This window comes from Schistocerca piceifrons, chromosome 1 (assembly GCF_021461385.2).
Source record: "Schistocerca piceifrons isolate TAMUIC-IGC-003096 chromosome 1, iqSchPice1.1, whole genome shotgun sequence".
NCBI classification, from domain to species: domain Eukaryota; kingdom Metazoa; phylum Arthropoda; class Insecta; order Orthoptera; family Acrididae; genus Schistocerca; species Schistocerca piceifrons.
The window spans coordinates 1,116,428,763-1,116,452,369 of NC_060138.1; the positions used below are offsets into that span (position 1 = coordinate 1,116,428,763).

Consider the following 23,607-nt stretch of genomic DNA (forward strand, 5'->3'; position numbering starts at 1 on the left):
AGAACGTAAATACAGGAACAATCGGTATAACAGTTGTAAATTGTCGTAGCTGTGTTGGGAAAGTACCAGAGCTCCAAGTGCTAATAGAAGGCACTGATGCTCAAATCGCTATAGGCACTGAAAGCTGGCTAAAGCCAGAGATAGGCTCAGCCGATATTTTTGTGAAGAACCTAATGGTGTTCTGCAAGGATAGGCTAAACACAGTTGGCGGCGGTGTGTTTGTTGCTATTAGAAGTATTTTAGCTTGTCTTGAAGTTGAAGTAGTTAATTAATATGGGCAGAGGTCATTCTTGGCAACTGGAATAAAATAATAATTGGATCCTTTTAATGACCTCCCAATTCAGATGATACAATTGCTGAAAGGTTTAAAGGAAACTTGAGTGTGATTTCAAACACGTACCCAACTCATACGATTATAGTTTGTGGTGACTTTAATTTATCCTCGATATGTTGGCGAAAACACATGTTTAATTTCGGAGATACGCATAAAACATCATCTGAAATTGTGCTAAACGCATTCCCTGAAAATTATTTCGAGCAGTTAGTTCATGAGCCCACGCGAATAGTAAACGGTTTTGAAAACACGCTTGACCTCTTCGCAACAAATAATCCTGAGTTAATTATGAGCATCAAAACGGATACAGGGATTAGTGAACACAGGGATATCGTAGCGAGGTTGAATATTGTAACCCTCGCATCCTCCAAAAATAAATGAAAAATATACCTATTCAAAAAAGCATATAAAAATTCATTTGACACCTTCCTGAGAGACAATCTCCACTCCTTCCAAATTAACAATATAAGTGTAGACCAGATGTGGCTTGAATTCAGAGAAATAGTATCAGCAGTGATTGAGAGATTTCTTCCAAACAAATTAACAAACAACAGAGCTGATTCTCCTTGGTACACAAAACGGGTCAGAACACTGTTGCAGAAACAATGAAAAAAACATGCCAAAATTAAACAGTCACAAAATCTCCAAGATTGGCAATCTTTTACAGGGAATCAAAATTTAGTGTGGACTTCAATGCGAGATGCTTATAATAGTTTCCACAATGAAACTTTGTCTCAAAACTTAGCAGAAAATCCAAAGAGTTCTGGTCATATGTGAAGTATACTAGCGGCAAGACACAATCAATGATTTCTCTGCACGATAGCAATGGAGACACGATTGAAGGCAGTGCTGCCAAAGCAGAATTACTAAACACAGCCTTTTGAAGTGCCTTCACAAAAGAAGATGAAGTAAAAATTCCAGAATTCGAATCAAGAACAGCTGCCAAAATGAGTAACATAGAAGTAGATATCCTCGGAGTAGTGGAGCAACTCAAATCATATAATAAAAGCAAGTGCAGTCCACATTCCATACCAATTAGAATCTCAGAGTATGCTGATGCAATAGCTCCATACTTAACGATCAAATACAATCACTCGTTCAATGAAAGATCCATACCCAAGACTGGAGAGTGGCACAGGTCACAACAATGTACAAGAAAGGCAGTAGGAGTGATCCACTAAACTACAGGCCCATATCATTAATGTCAATATGCAGCAGGATTTTGGAACATATATCATGTTAGGACATTATGAATTACCTCGAAGAAAACGATCTATTGAGACAGAGTCAACACAGATTTAGAAAACATTGTTCTTGTGAAACAAAATTAGCTCTTTACTCATATGAAGTGCTGGGTGCTATTGACAAGGGATTTCAAATTGATTCCGTATTTTTGGATTTCTGGAAGGCTTTTGACACTGTACCACACAAGTGGCGTGTAGTGAAATTGCGTGCTTATGGAATATCGTCTCAGTTATGTAATTGGATTTGTGATTTCCTGTCAGAGAGATCACAGTTCGTAGTAATTGATGGAATGTCATTGAGTAAAACAGAAGTAATTTCTGGCATTCCCCAAGGTAGTGTTACAGGCCCTTTGCTCTTCCTTATCTATATAAATTATTTGGGAGAAAGTCTGAGCAGCCATCTTAGATTGTTTGCAGATGACACTGTCGTTTATTAACTAATAAAGTCATCAGAAGATCAAAACAAAATACCTGTATGGTGTGAAAATTGGCAAGTGACCCTGAACAATAAAAAATGTGAGGTGATCCACATGAGTGCTAAAAGGAATCTGTTAAACTTTGGTTACGTGATAAATCAGTCAAATCTAAAGGCTGTAAATTCAACTAAATACCTAGGAATTACAATTACGAACAACTTAAATTGTTAGGAACACATAGAAAATGTTGTGGGGAACGCTAACCAAAGACTGTGTCTTATTGGCAGGGCACTTAGAAAATGTAACAGATTTACTAACGAGACTGCCTACACTATGCTTGTCTGTCATTTAGAATACTATTGAACAGTGTGGGATCCTTACCAGATAGGATTAATGGAGTACATTGAAAAAGTTCAAAGAAGGGCAGCATGTTTTGTATTATCGCGAAATATTATCTGAAATGTTACAGGATTTGGGATGGACATAATTAAAACAAAGGCATTTTTCACTGCGGAGGAATTTTCTCACAAAATTCCAATCACCAACTTTCTCCTCTGAATGCAAAAATATTCTGTTGACGCTGACCTACACAGGGAGAAACAATCACCATGATAAAATAAGGGAAATCAGAGCTCGTGTGGAAAGATAAAGACATTCATTCTTTCTGCACACTATAAGAGATTGTAATAATAGAGAATTGTGAAGGTGGTTCGATGAACCCTCTGCCAGGCACTTAAATGTGATTCACAGAGTATCCACGTAGATATAGATGGAGATGTAAAAATAACATTGTAGGAAAAATGACCATGGTGTGGTTATAAAAATTGTACAATTTTATATGTTAAAAGTATTAACTTGTTAAGAAATTTTATCTTGTTCAAAATTTTTGAAAATTGTCTGATGTAAACTAAATAAGATTGTCAACACTTTACTCCCAAAGTGTCAGAAACAGAAAGTTTACAATCATAGTGTATTTGCAAATTTTTTGTTGTGGTGTGGAGTAAGGCAAGGCAGTGTTCTGTCCCCACACCTATTTTAGTTTTGTTCAGAGGCTTTCTTGAGGCACACTATACCAAACATAAAAATAGGTTCAGAATTCAATGGAAAAGTGCTTAACACTGTACACTATGCTGGTGACACACTACTATTGGGAGAAAACATCACACACCAGCAGCCACTATTTCAACAAATCGATAGATTCAGCAATGGTTTTGACCTCGAAATGAATTTTAACAGGACCAAATAATGATTACTAGCAAACCTCCAAACATCTCATCAGGTATTACTAGTAACACCATACCCGTTGAAATAGTGTCAAAATATAAATATCTCGGTACTTGTATCAGTTTTAAACTTGGTCACTCCCAGGAAGCAAAGCAGGATTGAACAAGCAAGAACAGCATTTTTTAAGATGAGATTGTGTTTACCAACTATAATTTGAATAAACAATTAAGACTCCAGATGAATAAATGTAGTGTGAACCCAGTAGTCTTGCATGGAATGGAGGTAGGGACACTTAATGAGACAACAACACAAAATATTGAGGCATTTGAAATGTGGCTGTATCGATGAATGTTAAAAATGTCCTGGACACAAGGAAGTACCAGTGAAGAAGTTCTAAGCTGAATCAAAACCAGAAAATAGAATATTTTGGCCATATCATGACTGGGGGAGGTATATTGTTCTAAGACTGATAATGGAATGAAAAGCTGCAGAGAAAAGACCAGTAGGAAGAAGACGAACATCTTGGCTCCAGAATCTGAGAGCGTGGTTCGTACGCATGTCCCTACAGCTGTTTATATCTGTACAGTCAAAAACAATATTAGCCATAAGCACAACCAAACTCTGAAGAGAAATGGCACTGTAGGTAGAAGAAGAAGAAGAAGAATCTTAGGGCAGTGGTACCATGACTTTTATTGCAGAAACCATTAAAAAATAGAGGTTGCTCAGTGAGCAAAGAAGAGTTCTTTTGTTTCATTTTCCATGGATCATTTGTACAATTAATCATAACAGTGTGGATAAGTCATTTTTCATTCAGATTACACATCTGTATGTAAATATGATTACATGCTGACTATTTACGCATATATGTGTGTGTGTGTGTGTGTGTGTGTGTGTGTGTGTGTGTGGGGGGGGGGGGGGGGGAGGGGGGGGGGAACACATGTGTGCATTCGTGTGTGCTTTTGCGGCCCTTTTTCTTTTCCCCCCTTGTTAAAAATACAAATCTGAATTAGGTATTCTTATGGAATAGAGGTGTCAAGGAGAAACTTCTCACTTTGTTTTCAAATTTAACTTTTCTGTCCATCAAACGTTTTATATAATCTAGTAAGTGATAAAAAACAAATTGTGTTAACATTGTGCACCCCGTTTTGTGCTAACAGCAATCTTAATGTGGAATAATGAATGTCATTTTTTCTGGTATTTCAGTTGTATAATCATTGTTCCTTTTGAGCTGCAGTGAGTTATTTACAACAAATTTCATGAGGGAGTAAATATACTGTGAAACAGTAGTCACAGTATTTAACTTCTTGAACAGATGTCAACAGAATGATTATGGATGAACACCACATAATATTCTTCCTGCACATTTTTTAGCAATGAACACCTTCTCTCTTAAATCTGAGTTGCCCCACAATATTATTCCATATAAAATACACTAAATGTGTCAACTTACTGATTTGCCACCCCCCAAAAATTTCAGTGATTTAAAGACAGGAAATGGAAATAATAGTTTTTTTTTATAAATAGATCTTCTACTACCAGTCATGATTTTCTTTATTTACTTTTTTCACAACGCGTTTTAGGAAATGATTCCCATTTTCAAGTGTGTTTTATGTGTGTGTAACACCATTTCTGTTGATGTTGTCAATGTGTGACAGTCTGCTACACACAAAAAACGCACTTGAAAATAGGAATCATTTCCCAAAACACGTGCAAAAAGCAAATAAAGAAAATTGTGACTGGTAGCAGAAGATTTATTTATAAACAAACCTATTTGTTTCACAGTCACAGTCTGTCAAAAACCACTTATAATGGATCAAACCAGGAAAAGGAAAGCTAAAGGTTTAAATTTCATGTTAAAGAAAGCATTTAACAGGGTTATTGTACAAACTTACTGTTGTTTGACCATCTCACAGACTCCCTTATGGAGGACACAGTAAAAGGGATCCCAGGGATAGAGAAGTAACTGAAAGAGATGAAAACAAATAAGTTGCCAGGTCAGGATAGAATGCAAATTCAGTTTTAAAGAGAGTACTCTACACTGTTGATCCCTTATTTAGCTTGCATTTACCACAAAGTCTTGTCCAGCACAAAGTCCCAAGTGACTGATAAAAAAGCAAAGCTAACTCATTTATGTAAGAAGAGTAAAAGAATAGGCCAGCAAAATTACGGACCAGTAACATGAGTGTCGGTTTGCCGCAGATTTCTTGAATATATTCTATATTTGAGTATGTAAATTTCCGTGAGATGGAAAAAGCTCCTGTCCACATACCATCACTGATTTAGAAAGCAGCCTCATGCAAAATTCAGTTTACTCATTCCTCACACAATATACTATCACCTATGGATGAAGGGCAACAGTCGGATTCCATATTCTTAGATTTCCAGAAAGTGTTTGACATGGTGCCTCACTGCAGACACTTAATGAAGGTCCAAGGATATGCATACTCAATGCCGAGTATTTGTCTGAGACATACCTGATGGACAGGGTGAGCAACAGTCTGTGTATTTGTTGATGATGCTGTGGTGTATGGGAAGTTGTCATTGTTGAATGACTAGGAGGACACAAGATGACTTAGAAAGCATTTCTAGTTGGTGTGATGAATGGCAGCTTGCTCTAAATGTTTAAAAATGTTAACACAGATGAGTTGGAAAAAATTATGTTTAAAATGGCAGACAAAAAATAGCAAAGTATCTACATGTACGTCTACATCTACATAGGTATTCTGAAAACCACCATATAGTGCATGACAGATGGTGCCCTTTACCACTACAAGTTATTTACTTTCCTGTGCCAGTTGCAAATAAAGCAAGCGAAAAATTACTTGTTTATATGCCTCCATATGAGCCCTAATTTCTTGTATCTTTTCTTTTTGGTCCTTACTTGCAACATATGTTGGTGGCAGTAGAATCATTTGTCAGTCAGCTTCAATGATTGAAAACAAGTCACTTCTTGGCTACTGAAAGAACACAAATAATAACTGAAGGCTGAAAGCCTGAAAATGTTACTGTAAATAGAAAGTTCCAAAATCCAGTGTCCATCCATGTCAGTGTGCCACAATCAAACTCCAGAATGGACGTGCAGAAGTTAATGAGAGAATGAGCAAAAGTCTGAAGGGGTGCACGGAAGTTTAATTCAAGTGTACGGCCAATGAAAAACAAAGACAATTATTACAGAGTCCAACTGTGTGTCATGGAGTCAGAGGTCACGTCCCTTTGGTGCAGAGGCCACAAATGGTGTAGGTCCATAGCTGGCAACTTCTGGAGATGGGAGTTGATGTGGTTGGCATCATAATCACTGCAGGACTCCAGAGAGAGATCCTAATTGTGAGAATGATTTTGCAATTGGCAACTCTCCCGAGAAACTCACTTGGAGTGAATTTCTAGGGAGTAACCTGGGCACTGGTCGAAAATACTGCCTGGCCGATGGGATACTGCAGGTACTACTTTTGGTTACATGGCCTGCAGAGGAGAAAAAGGTCTGCAGGGCCATTGATCTCTGATGGCTGTTGAACTGCTGCCTGGTTGACGGGTGGAGTGAGGCCATCTATTTTGCGTCAGCTGAAGAGCTGTTTTCTGTGGGGTCCATTGCCGCATAAAATGTCTGTGTTGGTAGTTGCTGGCTAAGTAGGCACAAGGCCTTGACACGACATAAACAACCCCATAATTTTAGGATGGAGCATTGGCAATGTGCTGCTCGACATAGTCCCAGCAATCAAATATCTAAGCATAACACTTCCTGGCAGATTAAAACTGTGTGCCCGACTGAGACTCGAACTCGGGACCTTTGCCTTTCGCGGGCCAAGTGCGCTACCATCTGAGCTACCGAAGCACGACTCACGCCCGGTACTCACAGCTTTACTTCTGCCAGTATCTCGTCTCCTACCTTCGCAGGAGAGCTTCTGTAAAGTTTGGAAGGTAGGAGACGAGATACTGGCAGAAGTAAAGCTGTGAGTACCGGGCGTGAGTCAGCTTCGGTAGCTCAGATGGTAGAGCACTTGCCCGCGAAAGGCAAAGGTCCCGAGTTCGAGTCTCGGTCGGGCACACAGTTTTAATCTGCCAGGAAGTTTCATATCAGTGCACACTCTGCTGCAGAGTGAAAATCTCATTCTGGATCTAAGCATAACGTTGCAAAATGATATGAAGACAAACGAGCATGTAAGGGCAGTAGTAGGTAAGATGAATGGTCGACTTTCGTTTATTGAGAGAATTTTAAGATAAGTATAGCTCATTTAAAAAGAGGTATAGTTGTAATAGGAAAGTTCTGGTAGAATGAAATTACTTTAGGAGTAAAGGAGACCTCTCACTGAAAAGCAGAAACATTGAGTCATCAACAGTCAACAGTCACAAACAAAAAGATGGAATACTTGCTAGCTGTCAGAGTAATCCTTGTGCGAGCGCGCGCTGTCTGCGCCCCCCCCCCCCCCCCTCCCAATCACACACACACACACACACACACACACACACACACACACACACACACACACAGACACACGCACACACACACAAATGGCCCTACATGTTGCTGGCTGGGTGCACAATGCCATTTACTGCAGTTTGGCAGGTGGAATAGGTGGGGTGGAGGTTGTGTTGGGTGGAATGGGTAGATGGGGAGAGAGACAGGAGGCAGAAACATGAAGAGGTGTTGGTGATGGGTGGCTAGTCAGATGAGAATCCCCAACACTCGAGCAGTACTTATACTGTATTATCAGTGTAAGTAATGAATGATACAATGGTGTGACTGACCTCAGAAAAGTTAGACATTCATTACAAAAATCATTACTATTGATCCCTCAAGCTCTTGCACAGTGATTTTACTTTTGCACACGTGGAAAGTTCTTCTGATGTCTTTTTATAGCCACAGTGCTGCAACCCTTCGTTTTTTTACTATGTCACCTAGATTTTAAAGTAATGAAATTTTAATTGCAGTATTGCTTAATGGAAAGGATCAAACTTAATTTTCTTTCATATGCAACTGCATTCTTGCTTTAAGTACTGCTGTGATACATGACAGTTGATACTTCACCTCCATTGTACAATAACTTTTGTTTATTATTCAGAAATGACTTTTAGTGTAGCAACTTCCACTAATTCTCTTGGAAAAAGCTCAAATAAAGCAATATAGAGTTCATAAGACTTCATGTAATAACACATCTTTAATGTGCAACAATCTACAATGTAATGCATTGTCTCCTAATAATTATTCTTTGGCACAGAACATTTATGCTCAAGGCACAGAAAATTTTGTATTTTATAAAAGTAAAAGTTAAAATATCCTTATCTGGTTTTGTTTCTCTTTGGGATTTAGCAATCATTAGGATCAATTCCATAATTTTAAACATCAGCCTACAGTAGATGTCATTCACTTAAATTATACATTGTATACTCAAGAATGGATTGCTGTGTTCCATACACAGTCTCCTTAATAGTTTACATATAATTTCCGAGGATTCTCCCAATAAACATTCGCCTTCCTTGTGCGAAACAGTACCAAGACACATTTTGCACATTTTAGTTTAATAATACCATATGGAACAATATTCTGGGGTAATTCATCTTTAAGAAAGAGAGTGTTCATTGCTCAAAATCTTGCTGTAAGAATAATATGCGACGCTCATCCATGATCATCTTGTAGAGAGCTGTTGAAGGAGTTAGGCACTTCGACTGCTGCCTCACAGTTTGTTGTAAGCAATTCACTGTAGCTTAAAAGGAGTGATAATGTATGTACAGTAATTACAATATCAGAATAGAAAATGACATTCATTATTCCACATTAACATTGTCTTTAGCGCAAAAATTGGTACACAATACTATCACCAAAATTTTGAATTGCTTATCTGAAGTATAAAATGTCTCAATATTATGAAAAGGAAAGTTGCTATTCACCATATAGCAAAGCTGCTGAGTCACAGACAGGCACGACAAAAAGACTATCACACATAAAACTTTTGACCAGTAAGATCTTCTTCAAAAACAGATGACAGACACACTCACATTCACTCATGGAAATGCAGCTCACACACATGAATGCAATCTCAGGCAACTGAAACCACTCTGTGATGAGTGTGGTTTCAGTTGCCTGAGACTGAAGTCGTGTGTCTGAGTTTGTTTGCATGAGTGTGTGTCTGTGGTCTCTTTTTGAGCAAGGCCTTACTGGCCGAATGCTTCATGTGGGACAGTCTTTTTGTTGTGTCTATCTGCCACTCAGTAAACAAAATTAAAACTTGACATCTCTATCTATCCTGTACAAGAATTTCTGTCTTTGTAATGTGTAAAAGGTCATGAGTAGAATTGTAAGTCACAACAGTAATAAAAGTAAATAATAAAAATGAAAGAAATGCTAGTTGTAACTAGTGAGTGTGTAGCCACATCTACATCTGCATGTGCAATGTGAATGTAAAACAATGACTCGTTCCACCTCATTACGATTAATTGTACAAATGATCTATGAAACATGAAACAAACTACTACCAATCGTACATACTTGTTTGATTTCTTATCGCTTTGCAACATTGTGACTAGTTATTTAATCTGTGTGACTCATCAAGTAAGGTGACATACTAGTTGAGAACCTCTACTCACATTCGAGGTATATATTGGTTCAAATCCCCATTTGGCCACCCAGATTGAGGTTTTAGATTGTTTTACTAAATTGCATAAGGCAGTAATTGAGATGTTTCCCTCATGAAAGAAGTGGCCTACTTCCTTCCCCAGTCTGAGTTTGTTCTCCATTGCATATCAATGACAGGATGTTAAACCTTAATCATCTTTCTTTCTTCATAACTTGTGCAGCAATGGTTCATTGTTGCATTCATTCTTTTATTTCAAACAGCAGTGTATGAATTGCAGTACAAACTGGTATGGTGATCTTTCTCTAGTTCACAACTTTGCTTTTACTATTTTGCAAGTGCACACAGCTTGCTGCTTGTAAGTTTATACTTTCCTTCTTAATCTTAATCCTTGAAAAGTTTCAGTAATGCTGTTTACCGTAGAAGGTACTGATGTATGTGAAATGCCTCTTGTTTCAACCAAGACTGTATAAATGTCACGTTAATGAAAGTTGTTTAAAAGTTTTAGCTGTTTCTGTTTATGTATGTTTTTCTGTTGATGTTAGACTCTCTAATTATTGTTTCTTCAAACAGTTTTCTTCATAAAATCACTATAACAGTAGGAATGCCGTTACAGTTCCATACCAGATATCCACAAAATAACAACAATCATTCTGATAATATTTTGACTGAAGAATTGAAAATTTCCGTGATGTACAGAACTTTCACCATCCAGATGATAATTGTGCCAACCTTTTGGCAGATTTTTTTTTTGTTTACATATCATGCTTTCTTACTTCTACTCTTATAATATTATGAGAAACATAAATAATTGACATAATTATTCTTCATTCTCAAAGATTAACATTATTCTGAATGTATATTGTTCTATTTTGCATACCATTTACAGTCACATTTTACTATGTCACGTGGTCAATATATGCAATGTGCTCGTCATTTGTCTCTCCTTTTTGAAGGTGACATAGTAGTATTTTGAATTTGTAAAACTTGGTGTATAATTTTTGGGAATTTCTGGGTGTTTCAGATCACATGCTTGCTCATCACGGCATAAGAAATATGAAATGTGATATCTGTGGCAAATGTTTCTTCTCCAAAAACAGCTTGTTTCGACACCGTAGATCACATACTGGTGAGAAGCCATTTGAGGTTAGTGTATTTTTTTATGAAATACAAGTAAAATTTTTGGGTGATGAAAAATGTATTTTGGAGAAATATATTTGTTAATGTTTGTTAAGAAACAAACTTTTATATCACAATTAGATCACCAGCACTCCAGCACTCATTTAACATTAGAAATTACTTAAAAGTATCCGTAGTCAATGGGTGTTTCTTTTTCTCTGCCTCGTGATGGCTGGGTGTTGTGTGTTCTTCTTCATCATTTCATCATCATTGACGCACGCAAGTCGCCGAAGTGGTGTCACCTAAAAAGAACTTGCAATACGGCGGCCAAACTTCCCCGCATGGGGCCTCCCGGCCAACGATGCCGTATGATCATTTTTCATTTCTTTTTCATTTCTGTCTAATAGTATGATACATTGATATCGTATTTACTATTAAATGATAAAAGGTCACTCTATTGTATTGCGCTGTATGTGTGCTTCAAATGACCTTTTTTTCGTGAACAGAATTCTTACTGCTTTTATAAAAAGCTGTTGTTGAATTAATTTTGAGAAAATAAGTGTAACAACAGGGAATTATTCTAGTATGAGTACAAAAATTCATATTTCCATTCTGCTGATAGCTTTCAGTTTTTTTATGTTATCCTACTAAGTGTAATCTTTTACCATTAACATGACACGTTAAGTTGCAGACATTGTGGTCTGAGCTGCCAGAGGTGGCGGTCTTGTGTGCGTGAGGTGTGCTCACTTGTGTGTGTGAATGAATGTGTGTGTGACTTTCCTTTCCGGATGAAGACTATGGTTGAAAGTTAATGTGTAAGTGTCTTATAGTTATGCAACTGAGTGTGTCATCTTTACAGTGAGTAGCAATCTATCTTTTCCTTACAGTTTTAATTTCCAACCTGGTGTTTCCATTGTTTGAATGTAGCCTTTTGACACTCATCTTCGTCAATTAATCTAACCATCATCAACATGCTTTATAACTGCAGCACCTCACCAGTTGGCTGTCAGATACCTACATAGAGTTTAATCATCCCCTAAAATTATAGAAGAGCAGTGCTGCATTACACTGTCGAGTCGCATTAATATGCAGTTTATAGAAGTAGCTGATGATCTACTTAGTTTCTAACTAGCCTGTAATGTGTCTTTGGATGCTGCACAAACTACCTAGTACTGAAGGGCACTTTTTAAGTTTTTCCAAAAGCAGTGGAATAAAAACTTTTGTAGTACAAATCATTTATTGTTTCTCAAAATACTTGTGACTAAAATTCATGCATTCTTGCATACTTTCAAACCAGTTCTGGGAACATTTTTTGCACGCTGATGTTGGTTCCTCAAAACTTCATTTCAGAAGGATACATCATCATCTTGAGGTGATGGAAATCACTGCCTATGTAAATTTTGTTTGACATAAGATGACAAAAATAAGTCGTCTACTGATAAATCAGACAAAAATGGGCAATGAAATATAAATTCAATGTTGTGAAAAGAGAAGTTACTACTCAACATATAACAGAGATGCTGAGTTGCAGATAGGCACAACAAAAAGACTATCACATATGTAGCTTTCGACCAGTAAGGCCTTTGTCAAAATTAGATGACCAACACCCACATACACACTTATGCAAACGCAACTCACACACTCATGACTGCACAGTCTCAGGCATCTGAAGCCACACTGTGAGCAGCACCACCAATGCACGATGGGAGTGGCGACCTAGTGGGGGGTAGGAGGAGGTGGGGGGCGGGGAGGGGGAGGGATAGTAGCGTAGGAGTGGCGGACAGTGACATGCCTTTGGGGAGCCTGCATGGTTGAGGTGGAAAGAGGTTAGGGCAGCTATGTGCAGTCAGGAGGTTAAATGGAGAGTTGGGGGGAGGGGGGGGGGGGATAGGCGGATAGCAGAAAAGGAGAGAAGCAGAAATACTGGATGTGCTGGAGGAATGAGGGCTGTGTAGTGCTGGAATGGGAACAGAGAAGGGGCTGGAAGGGAGGGGACAACGAAGGTTGAAGCCAGGAAGGTTACGGGAATGTAGGATACATTGCAGGGGAAGTTCCCACCTGCGCAACTCTGAAAAGATGGATATCCTGCGTTCCTGTAACCCTCCTGGCCTCTACCGTTGTTAGTCATTGCCCTCTCCCATCCAGCCCCTTCTCTGTTCCCATTTCAGCCATGTGCAGCCCTCATTCCTCCATTGCACCCAGTCTTTTTGCTTTTCTCTTTTTCCGGTATCTCCCCCCCCCCCCCCCACCACCACCCCCCCGCCCACCTCTCCGTTGCCCTCCATCTAACCGCACATAGCTGCCCTACCTTCTTTCCACCTCGTCCCTGTGCGCTCTCCAACAGCAGCATGTCACTGTTTGCCACCCCTACCCTACTATCCCTCCACCTCCCTGCCCCAGCCTCCTCCTTAACCCCATCCAGTTGCCACTCCCATCATGCACTGGTGGTGCTGTTCGCAGTGTAGCCTCAGATGCCTAAGGCTGCAGTTGTGTGTGTGAGTTGCATTTGTGTATGTATGTGGGTGTTTGTCATCTAATTTTGACAAAGGTCTTATTGGCTGGAAGTTATATTTGTGACAGTCTTTTTGTTGTGCCTATCTGTGACTCAGCATCTCTGCTAAATGGTGAGTAGCAACTTTCCTTTATACAGTATTGTTACATTCCATCCTGGATTTTCCATTGTTTGAAATATTAATTCCGTGTTTTTCTCTGTCCTATAAGCAGTTAAAAATATTTTGTGTAGGCAGTGTTGGATAGCTTTTAGGAATAATAACACATGCATTATACAGCACACATCTGTACTAATTATACTATTTTTTACTATTGACTTCGGTGAAACCTATCCAACTGCGTGTTCCACACTGGCAGCAGTTGCTTATTCTGATTTGTTCTGCTAAAGTGTGACTTGTGTCATACCCAAGATGTCCTTTGCCTTGTAAGATAATCATTAAAGTCATGTAGTGTTTACATTCCAGCACAGAGGACATGGTGGGTATAACACATCTGTGTTACTAAACACCTAAAACGTTGCACAGTGTATAGCTCTGGTTGCAGGTTGCCTAAGGGCCTCCAGGGACAACAAAAACTAGATTTTCAGTATTTCATACAACATTAACCAAATTGAAAAATTATAAATGGTGTTATAACATACTCATTAAGAGGTATAACCTTAGATTAAAGGTTTAATGCAGTAAGTTAAGTATTGAAGATAGAAACAGTGTCTTTGTCTTGAGACAGCGCAACTCCAGCACACAATTTATCCAGACTATATTCATCCAGTGTTTGAGAGTGAGAGCAGACTTTACACATAATTTCAAATCTTTTCAAAACATTGTCTTACTGACAGCTTCTCACAAAATGATAAAAACAAAGAAAAGTTTATTGCTTACTATGTTTTGGCCATTCAGGCAGTACAAATTCAGCATCAGCTGTAAGGTTTTAATTTATTACTTCTTTGCTACTAACTCTATTGGTAACACATTTTGCAGATAATATCCACATACAGCAGTGAATGTAACTCCAAAATTATGTGATTTTATGAGAAAGTTCAAGAGATATGTCATAAACAATGTGATAGGTGAAAAACAACTTTTTTCTGAAAACAGAGACCAAATAACCAAGACTATCCTCTCAAGAAGAATACAGTATATCAGTTTAATAAGTCATGGTTGCAAAATGCAAACATGAATTCTTACAGAAGCACAGGAAAACCGGTAGAAGCCAACCTTGGGGAAGATTTGTATCCCGGGAAATGTAGGAACACTCGAGGCAGTACTTACCTTACAACTTCTCATAAAAGATAGGTTAAGGAAAGGCAGATATATGTTTACCTAGCATTTGTAGACTTAAGGAAAGCTTTTGACAATGTTGACTAGAGTACTCTCTCTGAAATTCTGAAGGTAGCAGGGGTAAAAGGCTATTTACAATTTGCATAGAAGTAGTAGTTGAGAAGTGAGTGAGACAGTGTTGCAGTCAATGCCTGATGTTATTCAGTCTGCACATTGAGAACACAATAATGAACGAATGGAAAATTTGGAATAGCATTTAAGTGCAGGAAGAAGAAATAGAAACTTTGACGTTTGCCAATAACAAGGTTATTCTGTCAGAGAGGCCAAAGGCCTTCTTATGATGGGAATGGTTTTTTGGCTTGTCTGAACAGATACTATTTTGAACTTGGTGTCTATTTTCCCCTCATAAGAGGTATGATAGTGTATTTTATAGGAGCTGGTGGTATTCTGTGCTTGTACCATTATGATAGGCTAGTTTTTTTGCTGAGTGGTTGGCTAGTTTAATGTCATACAGGGAAAGTTAGATGGGTTAGATAGGTTGGCATATACGAATTTGTTCACCATCATACCCTTTGGGTGGTCCTTGGTGACACAATGGTTTAGTTTATTGATTTTAGACTTTAAAGTTTTAACACTTTTAATGTTTTGTTTTTTGTTTTTTAAAAATATAGAGCTCTCCTGTATACGGATAGCATAGGTAGGACTTGGGCAATTGTCGTGCCACTAGTTTATGTAAGGAATGTATATGGTATAACCCACGTGTGTGTGTTTTGGCTTCTATTTGAGCATTCATGGCCCATGAACGTCACTTGGCTGTTATTCGATAGTCGGTTGGCTGCCGCCGATGTGGTTGCCATTGGCCTTAACAGATGGCGCCTAAGACATTTGCATATGCGGGCTGAACACAGGGTTGTAGTTTATGGCAGATAATGTTGGTTATATTTAATTTGGTGGTATTGTTTTAGAGATTTGAGAGGTTGAAAGGTTTATTCAAGGAGGAACTCCCCCCCCCCCCTCCCCCACCCACCATTATTTATTTTATATTGACATATGGTTTGAGTTGTGCTTAGTGCCACTACTGGCTATAGGTATAGTATGGCAATGTAAAAAAATTTGGAATTTTTTTAAAAAAAAAATTTATAAAATCTTTTAGTGTTAATGTGTACGGAAGTACTATTCCGGTTGTTAGTCAAAATTACACCCTGTTAGATGTTATATGCTGAGTATATTATTATTAAATTATATGTGAATGCATGGAGCATATGACCATGCAGCATCCCCTACTGAGGCCGCTTCGCTGCTAGTTGACTTGTTTAGTGTCAGTATACGCTCTGCTTGAAGACTGTTTGTGTCGCAGTTATAGTCATATGTTATTTGACACTTTCTTTGAGTTGTCAAGGCTGTACGCCTGGATGGTTACCAAGGAGTTGAAGTTTGTGGTATGTAACTCATATGACGAGATCTCATTTTCTGTAACGTTGAAACGTGTTGAGTATGGTGTTAACTTATGTTTTGTACTTTTTTGTAACAGATGTCTGAAGATGGGTGTAATCCCAAAACACACAACATGTTCTAATAAAAGAGTCAATTGAACATCTCATGACTTTATTGCGGTTGTACAGCATTGGTTGCCAATTATTAAATTAAATCAGGTGATGCTGAGGGAGTTAGATTAGGAAACAAGATGCTTAAAATAGTAGATGAGTTTTGCTATTTGGGCAGCAAGCTAACTGATGATGGCCGAAGCAAATAGGATATAAAATGTTGACTGGCAATGGAAAGAAAAGTCAGTAGCAAGTTCAGGTTGGAATATCAGCAATTATGAAAAAGGATAGATTTCTTCTTACTATAAAGATGAGCTGCAGATGGGCACAACAAAAAGACTTTTACACATTAAGCTTTTGCCCAAAGCCTTCATCAGAAAAGGAAAGCACACACACATTCACACAAGCAAGCACACCTCTCACACACATGACTAGCATTAGCAGCCACAGGTAGCAGCGATGTGTGTGAGGTATGTGCTTGCTTGTGTGAATACGTATCTGTTTTTTTCTCATCTGGTGAAGGCTTTATCCAAAATCTTAGTGAGTAACAGTCTTTTTGATGTGCCTGTCTGCAACTCAATGTGTCATCTTTACAATAAGTAGCAATCTATCCTTTCCATAATTGTCGTTTCTGAAGAAGAGAAATTTGTGAACATTGAATATAGATGTAATTGTGAGGAAGTCTTTACTGAAAGTATTTGTATGGAGTGTAGCCATGTATGGAATTGAAACGTGGATGATAAATGTTTAGACAAGAAGAGAATAGAGGCTTTTGTATGTGATTCCACTGAAGAAAACAGAAGATTAGGTGGGTAGATCATGTGACTAATGAGGTGGTACTGAATAGAAGTGGAGAGAAAAGAAATTTGTGGCACAACCTGACCAGAAGAAGCGATTGTTTGGTAGAACACATTCTGAGAGATCAAGGGATCATCAATGTAATATTGGAGGGAAGAGTAGAGGGATGGTAACCACAGAGCGAGACTAAGAGATGAATGCAGTAAGCAGATTCAGAAGGAAATAGGTTGCAGTAATTATTTGGAAATGAAGAGGCTTGCATAGAAGAGAGTAGCATGAAGAGCTGCACCAAACCAGTCTTTGGACTGAAGACCACAATGGCAACATCGTCATTCAGTGTTCGATAATGAGAGCACTTAGTGACTTCTAACAAACTTTTAGATACTTGACATGAAATGTAATGTAAGACATTTAACTCACTGGTAAAGTAATTGTGTATGCCTCACTAGCTGAGTGCAAGTCTTACAATTAGACACCCCTTCAGCAATGTGTGTGTTCATAATCTATCCTATTTCTCCAACCGGTGAAAGGGGACCAACAGATTGACATGGAATCCGAACAGCATGTCATTCCTGGTGATTCTCCACATCAGTGAGAGGTGAAGGCTAGATTAAAGGCAGACGGAAAATATCTGTTGTGGGACTGGGACTCCAACCCACAACCTCTTGGTTTCTGTTATGTGCTTTACTGTGAGACCACCAGGTCTAACAATTGTAAAGTAATCAGATATATGAAGCTGTTTTATACATTGGTGTTTGCTTTGGGGATTACTGGTGCTATATTGTAGTGTAAATTTTAGTGAAATTTTGCCATTGTCTATGAGGATGAAAGTGTACCAATGCTGAATTTGCATTTTTCCTTCTTTTTCATCAAGGCTGAGATTCATGTATAATCTTAAAATGACAGTTCATTTTGTTTGTAAAGAAGTATGATGTAACATCAAAAATAGCACCAAAATTGGAAAAAAGCACTATAAGTGTCAGAAAAAACACCACGATTGGAAAAAAAACACCAAAATTGAAAAAAATTGTACTGAATTTGATTTTAAAAATCACCAGATTTGGCAAAAAAATAATGGTGAACTTGCCAGAAAAAAATAGCACCAAAATTGGAAACAAATAATATCAAAATTGGCAAAAAGGTAGCAGTGAAATTGACAAAGAAACAAATTGGGTAACGAAATAGCACTGAATTTGGCAACAAAATAACACTGAATTTGGCAAAAAAAAAAAAAAAAAGGTATCTAATTTGACCATAACATAAAACAATTTTTTCCTGTCCCTGCCCATGGATAGTCTGAAATTGACCAAAATTGGTGGTCAAAAATAAAAGAGCTAGTACAGCTGTGTGTTGCATAATGCAGCTTGTATAATGCAGTTCTTAACAAATAATCAATTGTTTGACAACTGTGTGGCAGTGGCATTGTCATGAGGAAAAATGATGTGAAGTTTTCATTTTTTTTTTTTTTTTTATTTCATTAATGACTTGTGGCAAACAGGTTGCTGTACAGCAATCAACATTTGACTCTCTAAAGCAAATGCTGGGACATGTGGGACATGTCCAATGCATCAAAAGCCACATTCAGTCATTGTGCTTTGCAAACAAGTGAGTTTTTTTTGGTTTCACCTAAGCTTGGACATTGCTGCTTAGTTTAGGGCTCGTAGAAATACATCCAAGTTTTATGTCCAGTTACAGTCTTGTATACGATTTTGCATTCTCCCAGTTGAATTTTTTGAACGTTTCCACCAAACTGATACAAGCCTATTTTTGAATCATGAGATTGTGCAGAATCGATTGGCAGCACATCTTTTTCACAGCTGAATGTGAAATCAAATTTACTACAGTCTTCACAACCTATCTTAAAGATTTTCTTATGGAATCCTACAAACTGACCAGTGTGCCATACAGCCATACTGTGAGAAAGAATGAAATTACGATACGTATTTTTTTACCTACCTCTCATAGCACATATTCAGCATTTCAGCCACTTATTTAATTTTTTACCTGTTTCGTGATACTCAAGTTCTTATCTTAATGATATAAAAAAATAACTGGAAAACTGTGAGGAAAGTCTTAAAATTCTGTATACTTGCAACTACAGGGCTATAGATGATTGTACTATTCATGTTGTTTAAGTATTTTCACAGTGCAGAATTTTTCATTGGTGTAGTAGTGTTTGTGGGCTGGTGATAACTTCCTTCACACAGCAGTTGCAGTTTGCGTTGCATATAATATTTTTTCACTTCTGTTATTTTTGAGCTTTCTGCTTTCTTTGTTACAGTGCTTCTTGATATACAGTGCTTCTTGATATAAAGTTTTTAGTTCAGTACTGTCGACATGAACTTTCGGCTCTGGAACATGTATCTTAGTAACTCCATTCTTTCATTACCTTGAAATGTTTCCCACATGTTTGGCGCAAATGAGAAATATTTCTATAAATACTCTCTTCAAAGAGGGCAGGTAGTGTGCTTGTGACAAACTATACTTATCCTCACAATTGAAATTATTGTAATGTATTGGATGTCAGTATCTGTTTCAAATTTTCTCAGTAAATCCTTTTTGTACATTAATATTGTAAGGCTATAACAAATTTACTAGCTTCCTAACATCTTTATTTTGTATTCTGCCTCAATTTAAGTAAAAACCTCATTGTCTACTCACTACTTGCTTAGTTGAAAGTAACTTGTAAAACAGCAAGCACTTTTCTAGATAGTGAACATTTATGTTTTGAACCTTGCTTGCTAGTATAAATTGGTCTATGAGTAAATTGTTAATTTTATTGCTGATTTAAGTAATCAGTCTGATTCGTCTGGGCTCACTTCATTACTGATGGCACATGCATGATTTTATGTCCAGTGAATCACAATTATTACTTCTTAGTATTGCAAGCAGTATAGGTAAGAACAAACCATACATTTGAGGCTCTGAGTAGTTTACAGGTACATGAACAAGACTGGAAACAATACTAAGCTTTCGGGCAATGTGCTTCTTCAGAGCTGCTAGTCCAGAAACACACAGGCATGCATACCTTTGTTGTTCTGGTACTGCAGCTGAACTGGGATGACTCGTAGTGTTGGGTGGAGGGGGTGAAGGGAGAAAGGAAATGAGGAGTGGGAAGAAGGCATGGAAGGGGAAGGGGTGGCTGGTAGCAAGAGGCAACAAGCACGTGGAGTAGGGATGCACTACCAGTGAGCTCATTATGGCTGAGGCAGAGATAACTGCCTACAGCACACAGTGTTGAGGACAGGTGGACTGGGAGGGAAAGATAGAACTGAAGAAGAGGGAGACTGAAGGCTGGTGAGCATGAGAATAAAATGAATGCTGTGGGGAGGGGATGGCGCACAGGTGTGTGTTAGACGGGGGCAGGTGGAGACTGAGACCCGTAGGATCGTGGGATGCGAGCATGTGTTGTGAGGCAGTCCCCATGTAGAGAAGTTGGTATGGGGGGGGGGGGGGGTGTTAAACAGCCATGAAGTTGAGCATGTTGTGCTCAGAAGCATGTACGCAACTCTGCTCTCAGCCACACTGTAATTAATGGTGGCCATTCATGTGGGTGGACATCTAGTTGGTGGTCATACACACATGAAAGGCTGTGCAACAGTACAGTTACAGCAGAGCTGGTGTATGATATGACTGTTTTCACAAGTGACTATGCCTGTGACAGAATAGCAGTCTGTTCTTTTGGCATGTCCGAAAGAACAGACACCATTTTGATCTTGCAGCCACTGTGAATCAGGACGCAAAGCAATTAAAGACATTAGCTGCCAGTGGGCAATGGTTTATATGAATGCCGCAGGTTGAAAATTTGTGCCGGTATGGGATTCAAACCTGGGTTTCCTGCTAACTAGGAAGTTGCACTGACCAATGTTCCACCAGGGCAAAGTGGTCACCACAGCTGCATGGACTACCCTAACCCTCCTCCCATCAGACACAAATTCGCAGCTTATAACTCACGCTAGTGATGTAGTGCCCTTGCTCATTAGCCACATCACTTGTGGCATCTTGCTGATTCCAGTAAGAGTTTGAACTTAACGGGCATCTGTGCTGAAGAAATCATTGTCTGTCATCACCTTAATTATATGTATGTGGTGTCTGTTCTTTCAGACAGGAATCGGTAAGATGCCACGATTAATGAAGCTTATGAACAGGGGCACTACATCAGTAGTGTGCATTATAAGGTGGGAATTTGGGTCTGGCAGGAGACACACTAGGGTTGTCCATGCAGTTGTGATGAACACTGTGTTGGGGTGGTGTAGTAAGCGTGAGACCCAGGTTCATATAATGGTCCAGCACAAGTTTTCAACTTGCCCCATTGATATTAACCAGTGCCCACTAGCAACTAATATATTTAATTCCTTTGTCTCTAGAACAGAATATTCCTGTGCTGAGAGTGGAACAGGACGTTTTGAATGGTTGTATAGGACACATCTTGCACCTGAGTCTTCCACAGGCCTATGACTCATGTGGCAAGGAATTTGGAGTAGTTGTGATGAAAGGGTAGACTTAAGTATTTTGTAGATTGATTGGGCAGCAAAACACCTCTTTGGTTGGGGAAGGGAGGGGACAGTTATGGGTAGGAATTTCCTTGTGTGTGGGCATGACAGTAAGTGGCTGAGACCATGGCAAAGGGATACGGTTAGGTGCCACATTTGTATTCCATGCACTTGTTGCTAGCCCCTCCCAAATGTCAGCTGGTTTTCCGTCCAGCCCTTTCTCGCCCTTCCCACCTCATTTCACACTTCACCCGCTCTTCCCAATACAGCCTCTTTCCATAGGTCTAGCTACAGTGTTGGTACAAGTAATCAATCAGGACAGTTGAGTTGTACAGGTGTACATATGAATATGTGTACAGTATACTTGTTGTCTCTGAATAAGGACATTGTTCAAAAGCGTTGCAATATTTTCAGACGTGTGTATGTGCCTGTCAATTACTCAGCACTACAGCTATACGGTGAGCTGTTATCTTTACCTATGGATGACCAGACTGTTGGCTGCATGCGGCCTGCCAGTAATCTGATGGCAGCCATTTCTCACCTTTCATTCTTGTAATTTATTTTTTTACTCATCTGTCATTCCCTCTCCGAAATGATGGGATAGTCCAAATTAAATTCAATGAAGCAAATCTGCTGAATTTCTATTGTTGTGTCAATGAGAATAATGTTATAAGTATTGGTAGATAATGCCTTAAAATGTGCCAGCCTCTTTGGACCAACGTATATATGGGAATGAACTTTTTCATAAGGAATATTAAGAAATCAAAAAAATAGGAACTGCTTGATGAATGACAATTTAGAGTCAATTTTGAGCTTGTCTGTCACAAAAATTGAGCCAAACATAAAGGTAGTTGTGAAATCAATGGAATGTCTTGTTTCAAATTAAATTGTGTAAATGATGTTTGTGTAAAAATACATTGCTGTAATTATATTCATTAAATGAAATGAGTGATGTGAAATATATATTTGCTGCCTTTACATAGTCATAGTGAGAGGTTTATATCCTGCAGTATTAGAAAGACTGTACACACCTGCCTTTAACCCATCTATTGTTTATATTTCACCAAGGACCTTCCATGACCAAAATCTTTCTTATTTCATTTTGTGATACTTTCACACTCAGAAATAACATGGCAAATCAGAACTCATATTGTTTATTTACTTGCGTGTTTGAATGTAATATTAAAAGTAAACTACAGATCAACTTGTAGCAGTAGTTTCCATGGATTACAAATGGTCTTGTCTTTAATACAGCATAATGTTAGCATGTACCTACACTCCTGGAAATGGAAAAAAGAACATATTGAGACCGGTGTGTCAGACCCACCATACTTGCTCCGGACACTGCGAGAGGGCTGTACAAGCAATGATCACACGCACGGCACAGCGGACACACCAGGAACCGCGGTGTTGGCCGTCGAATGGCGCTAGCTGCGCAGCATTTGTGCACCGCCGCCGTCAGTGTCAGCCAGTTTGCCGTGGCATACGGAGCTCCATCGCAGTCTTTAACACTGGTAGCATGCCGCGACAGCGTGGGCGTGAACCGTATGTGCAGTTGACAGACTTTGAGCGAGGGCGTATAGTGGGCATGCAGGAGGCCAGGTGGACGTACCGCCGAATTGCTCAACACGTGGGGCGTAAGGTCTCCACAGTACATCGATGTTGTCGCCAGTGGTCGGCGGAAGGTGCACGTGCCCGTCGACCTGGGACCGGACCGCAGCGACGCACGGATGCACGCCAAGACCGTAGGATCCTATGCAGTGCCGTAGGGGACCGCACCGCCACTTCCCAGCAAATTAGGGACACTGTTGCTCCTGGGGTATCGGCGAGGACCATTCGCAACCGTCTCCATGAAGCTGGACTACGGTCCCGCACACCGTTAGGCTGTCTTCCGCTCACGCCCCAACATCGTGCAGCCTGCCTCCAGTGGTGTCGCGACAGGCATGAATGGAGGGACGAATGGAGACGTGTCGTCTTCAGCAATGAGAGTCGCTTCTGCCTTGGTGCCAATGATGGTCGTATGCGTGTTTGGCGCCGTGCAGGTGAGCGCCATAATCAGGACTGCATACGACCGATGCACA

General features: G+C 39.2%; 1 protein-coding gene across 1 annotated transcript in view; it reads left to right on the top strand.

Moving 5' to 3' along the window:
• The window catches only part of LOC124777364 (zinc finger protein 37 homolog), an 88,814-nt gene that overhangs the window by 43,544 nt on the left and 21,663 nt on the right, over positions 1–23,607 (top strand). Inside the window, exon 5 of the mRNA XM_047252745.1 lies at positions 10,809–10,930. Coding sequence (XP_047108701.1) covers positions 10,809–10,930 — 122 coding nt within the window. The remainder of the gene's footprint in view (positions 1–10,808; positions 10,931–23,607) is intronic.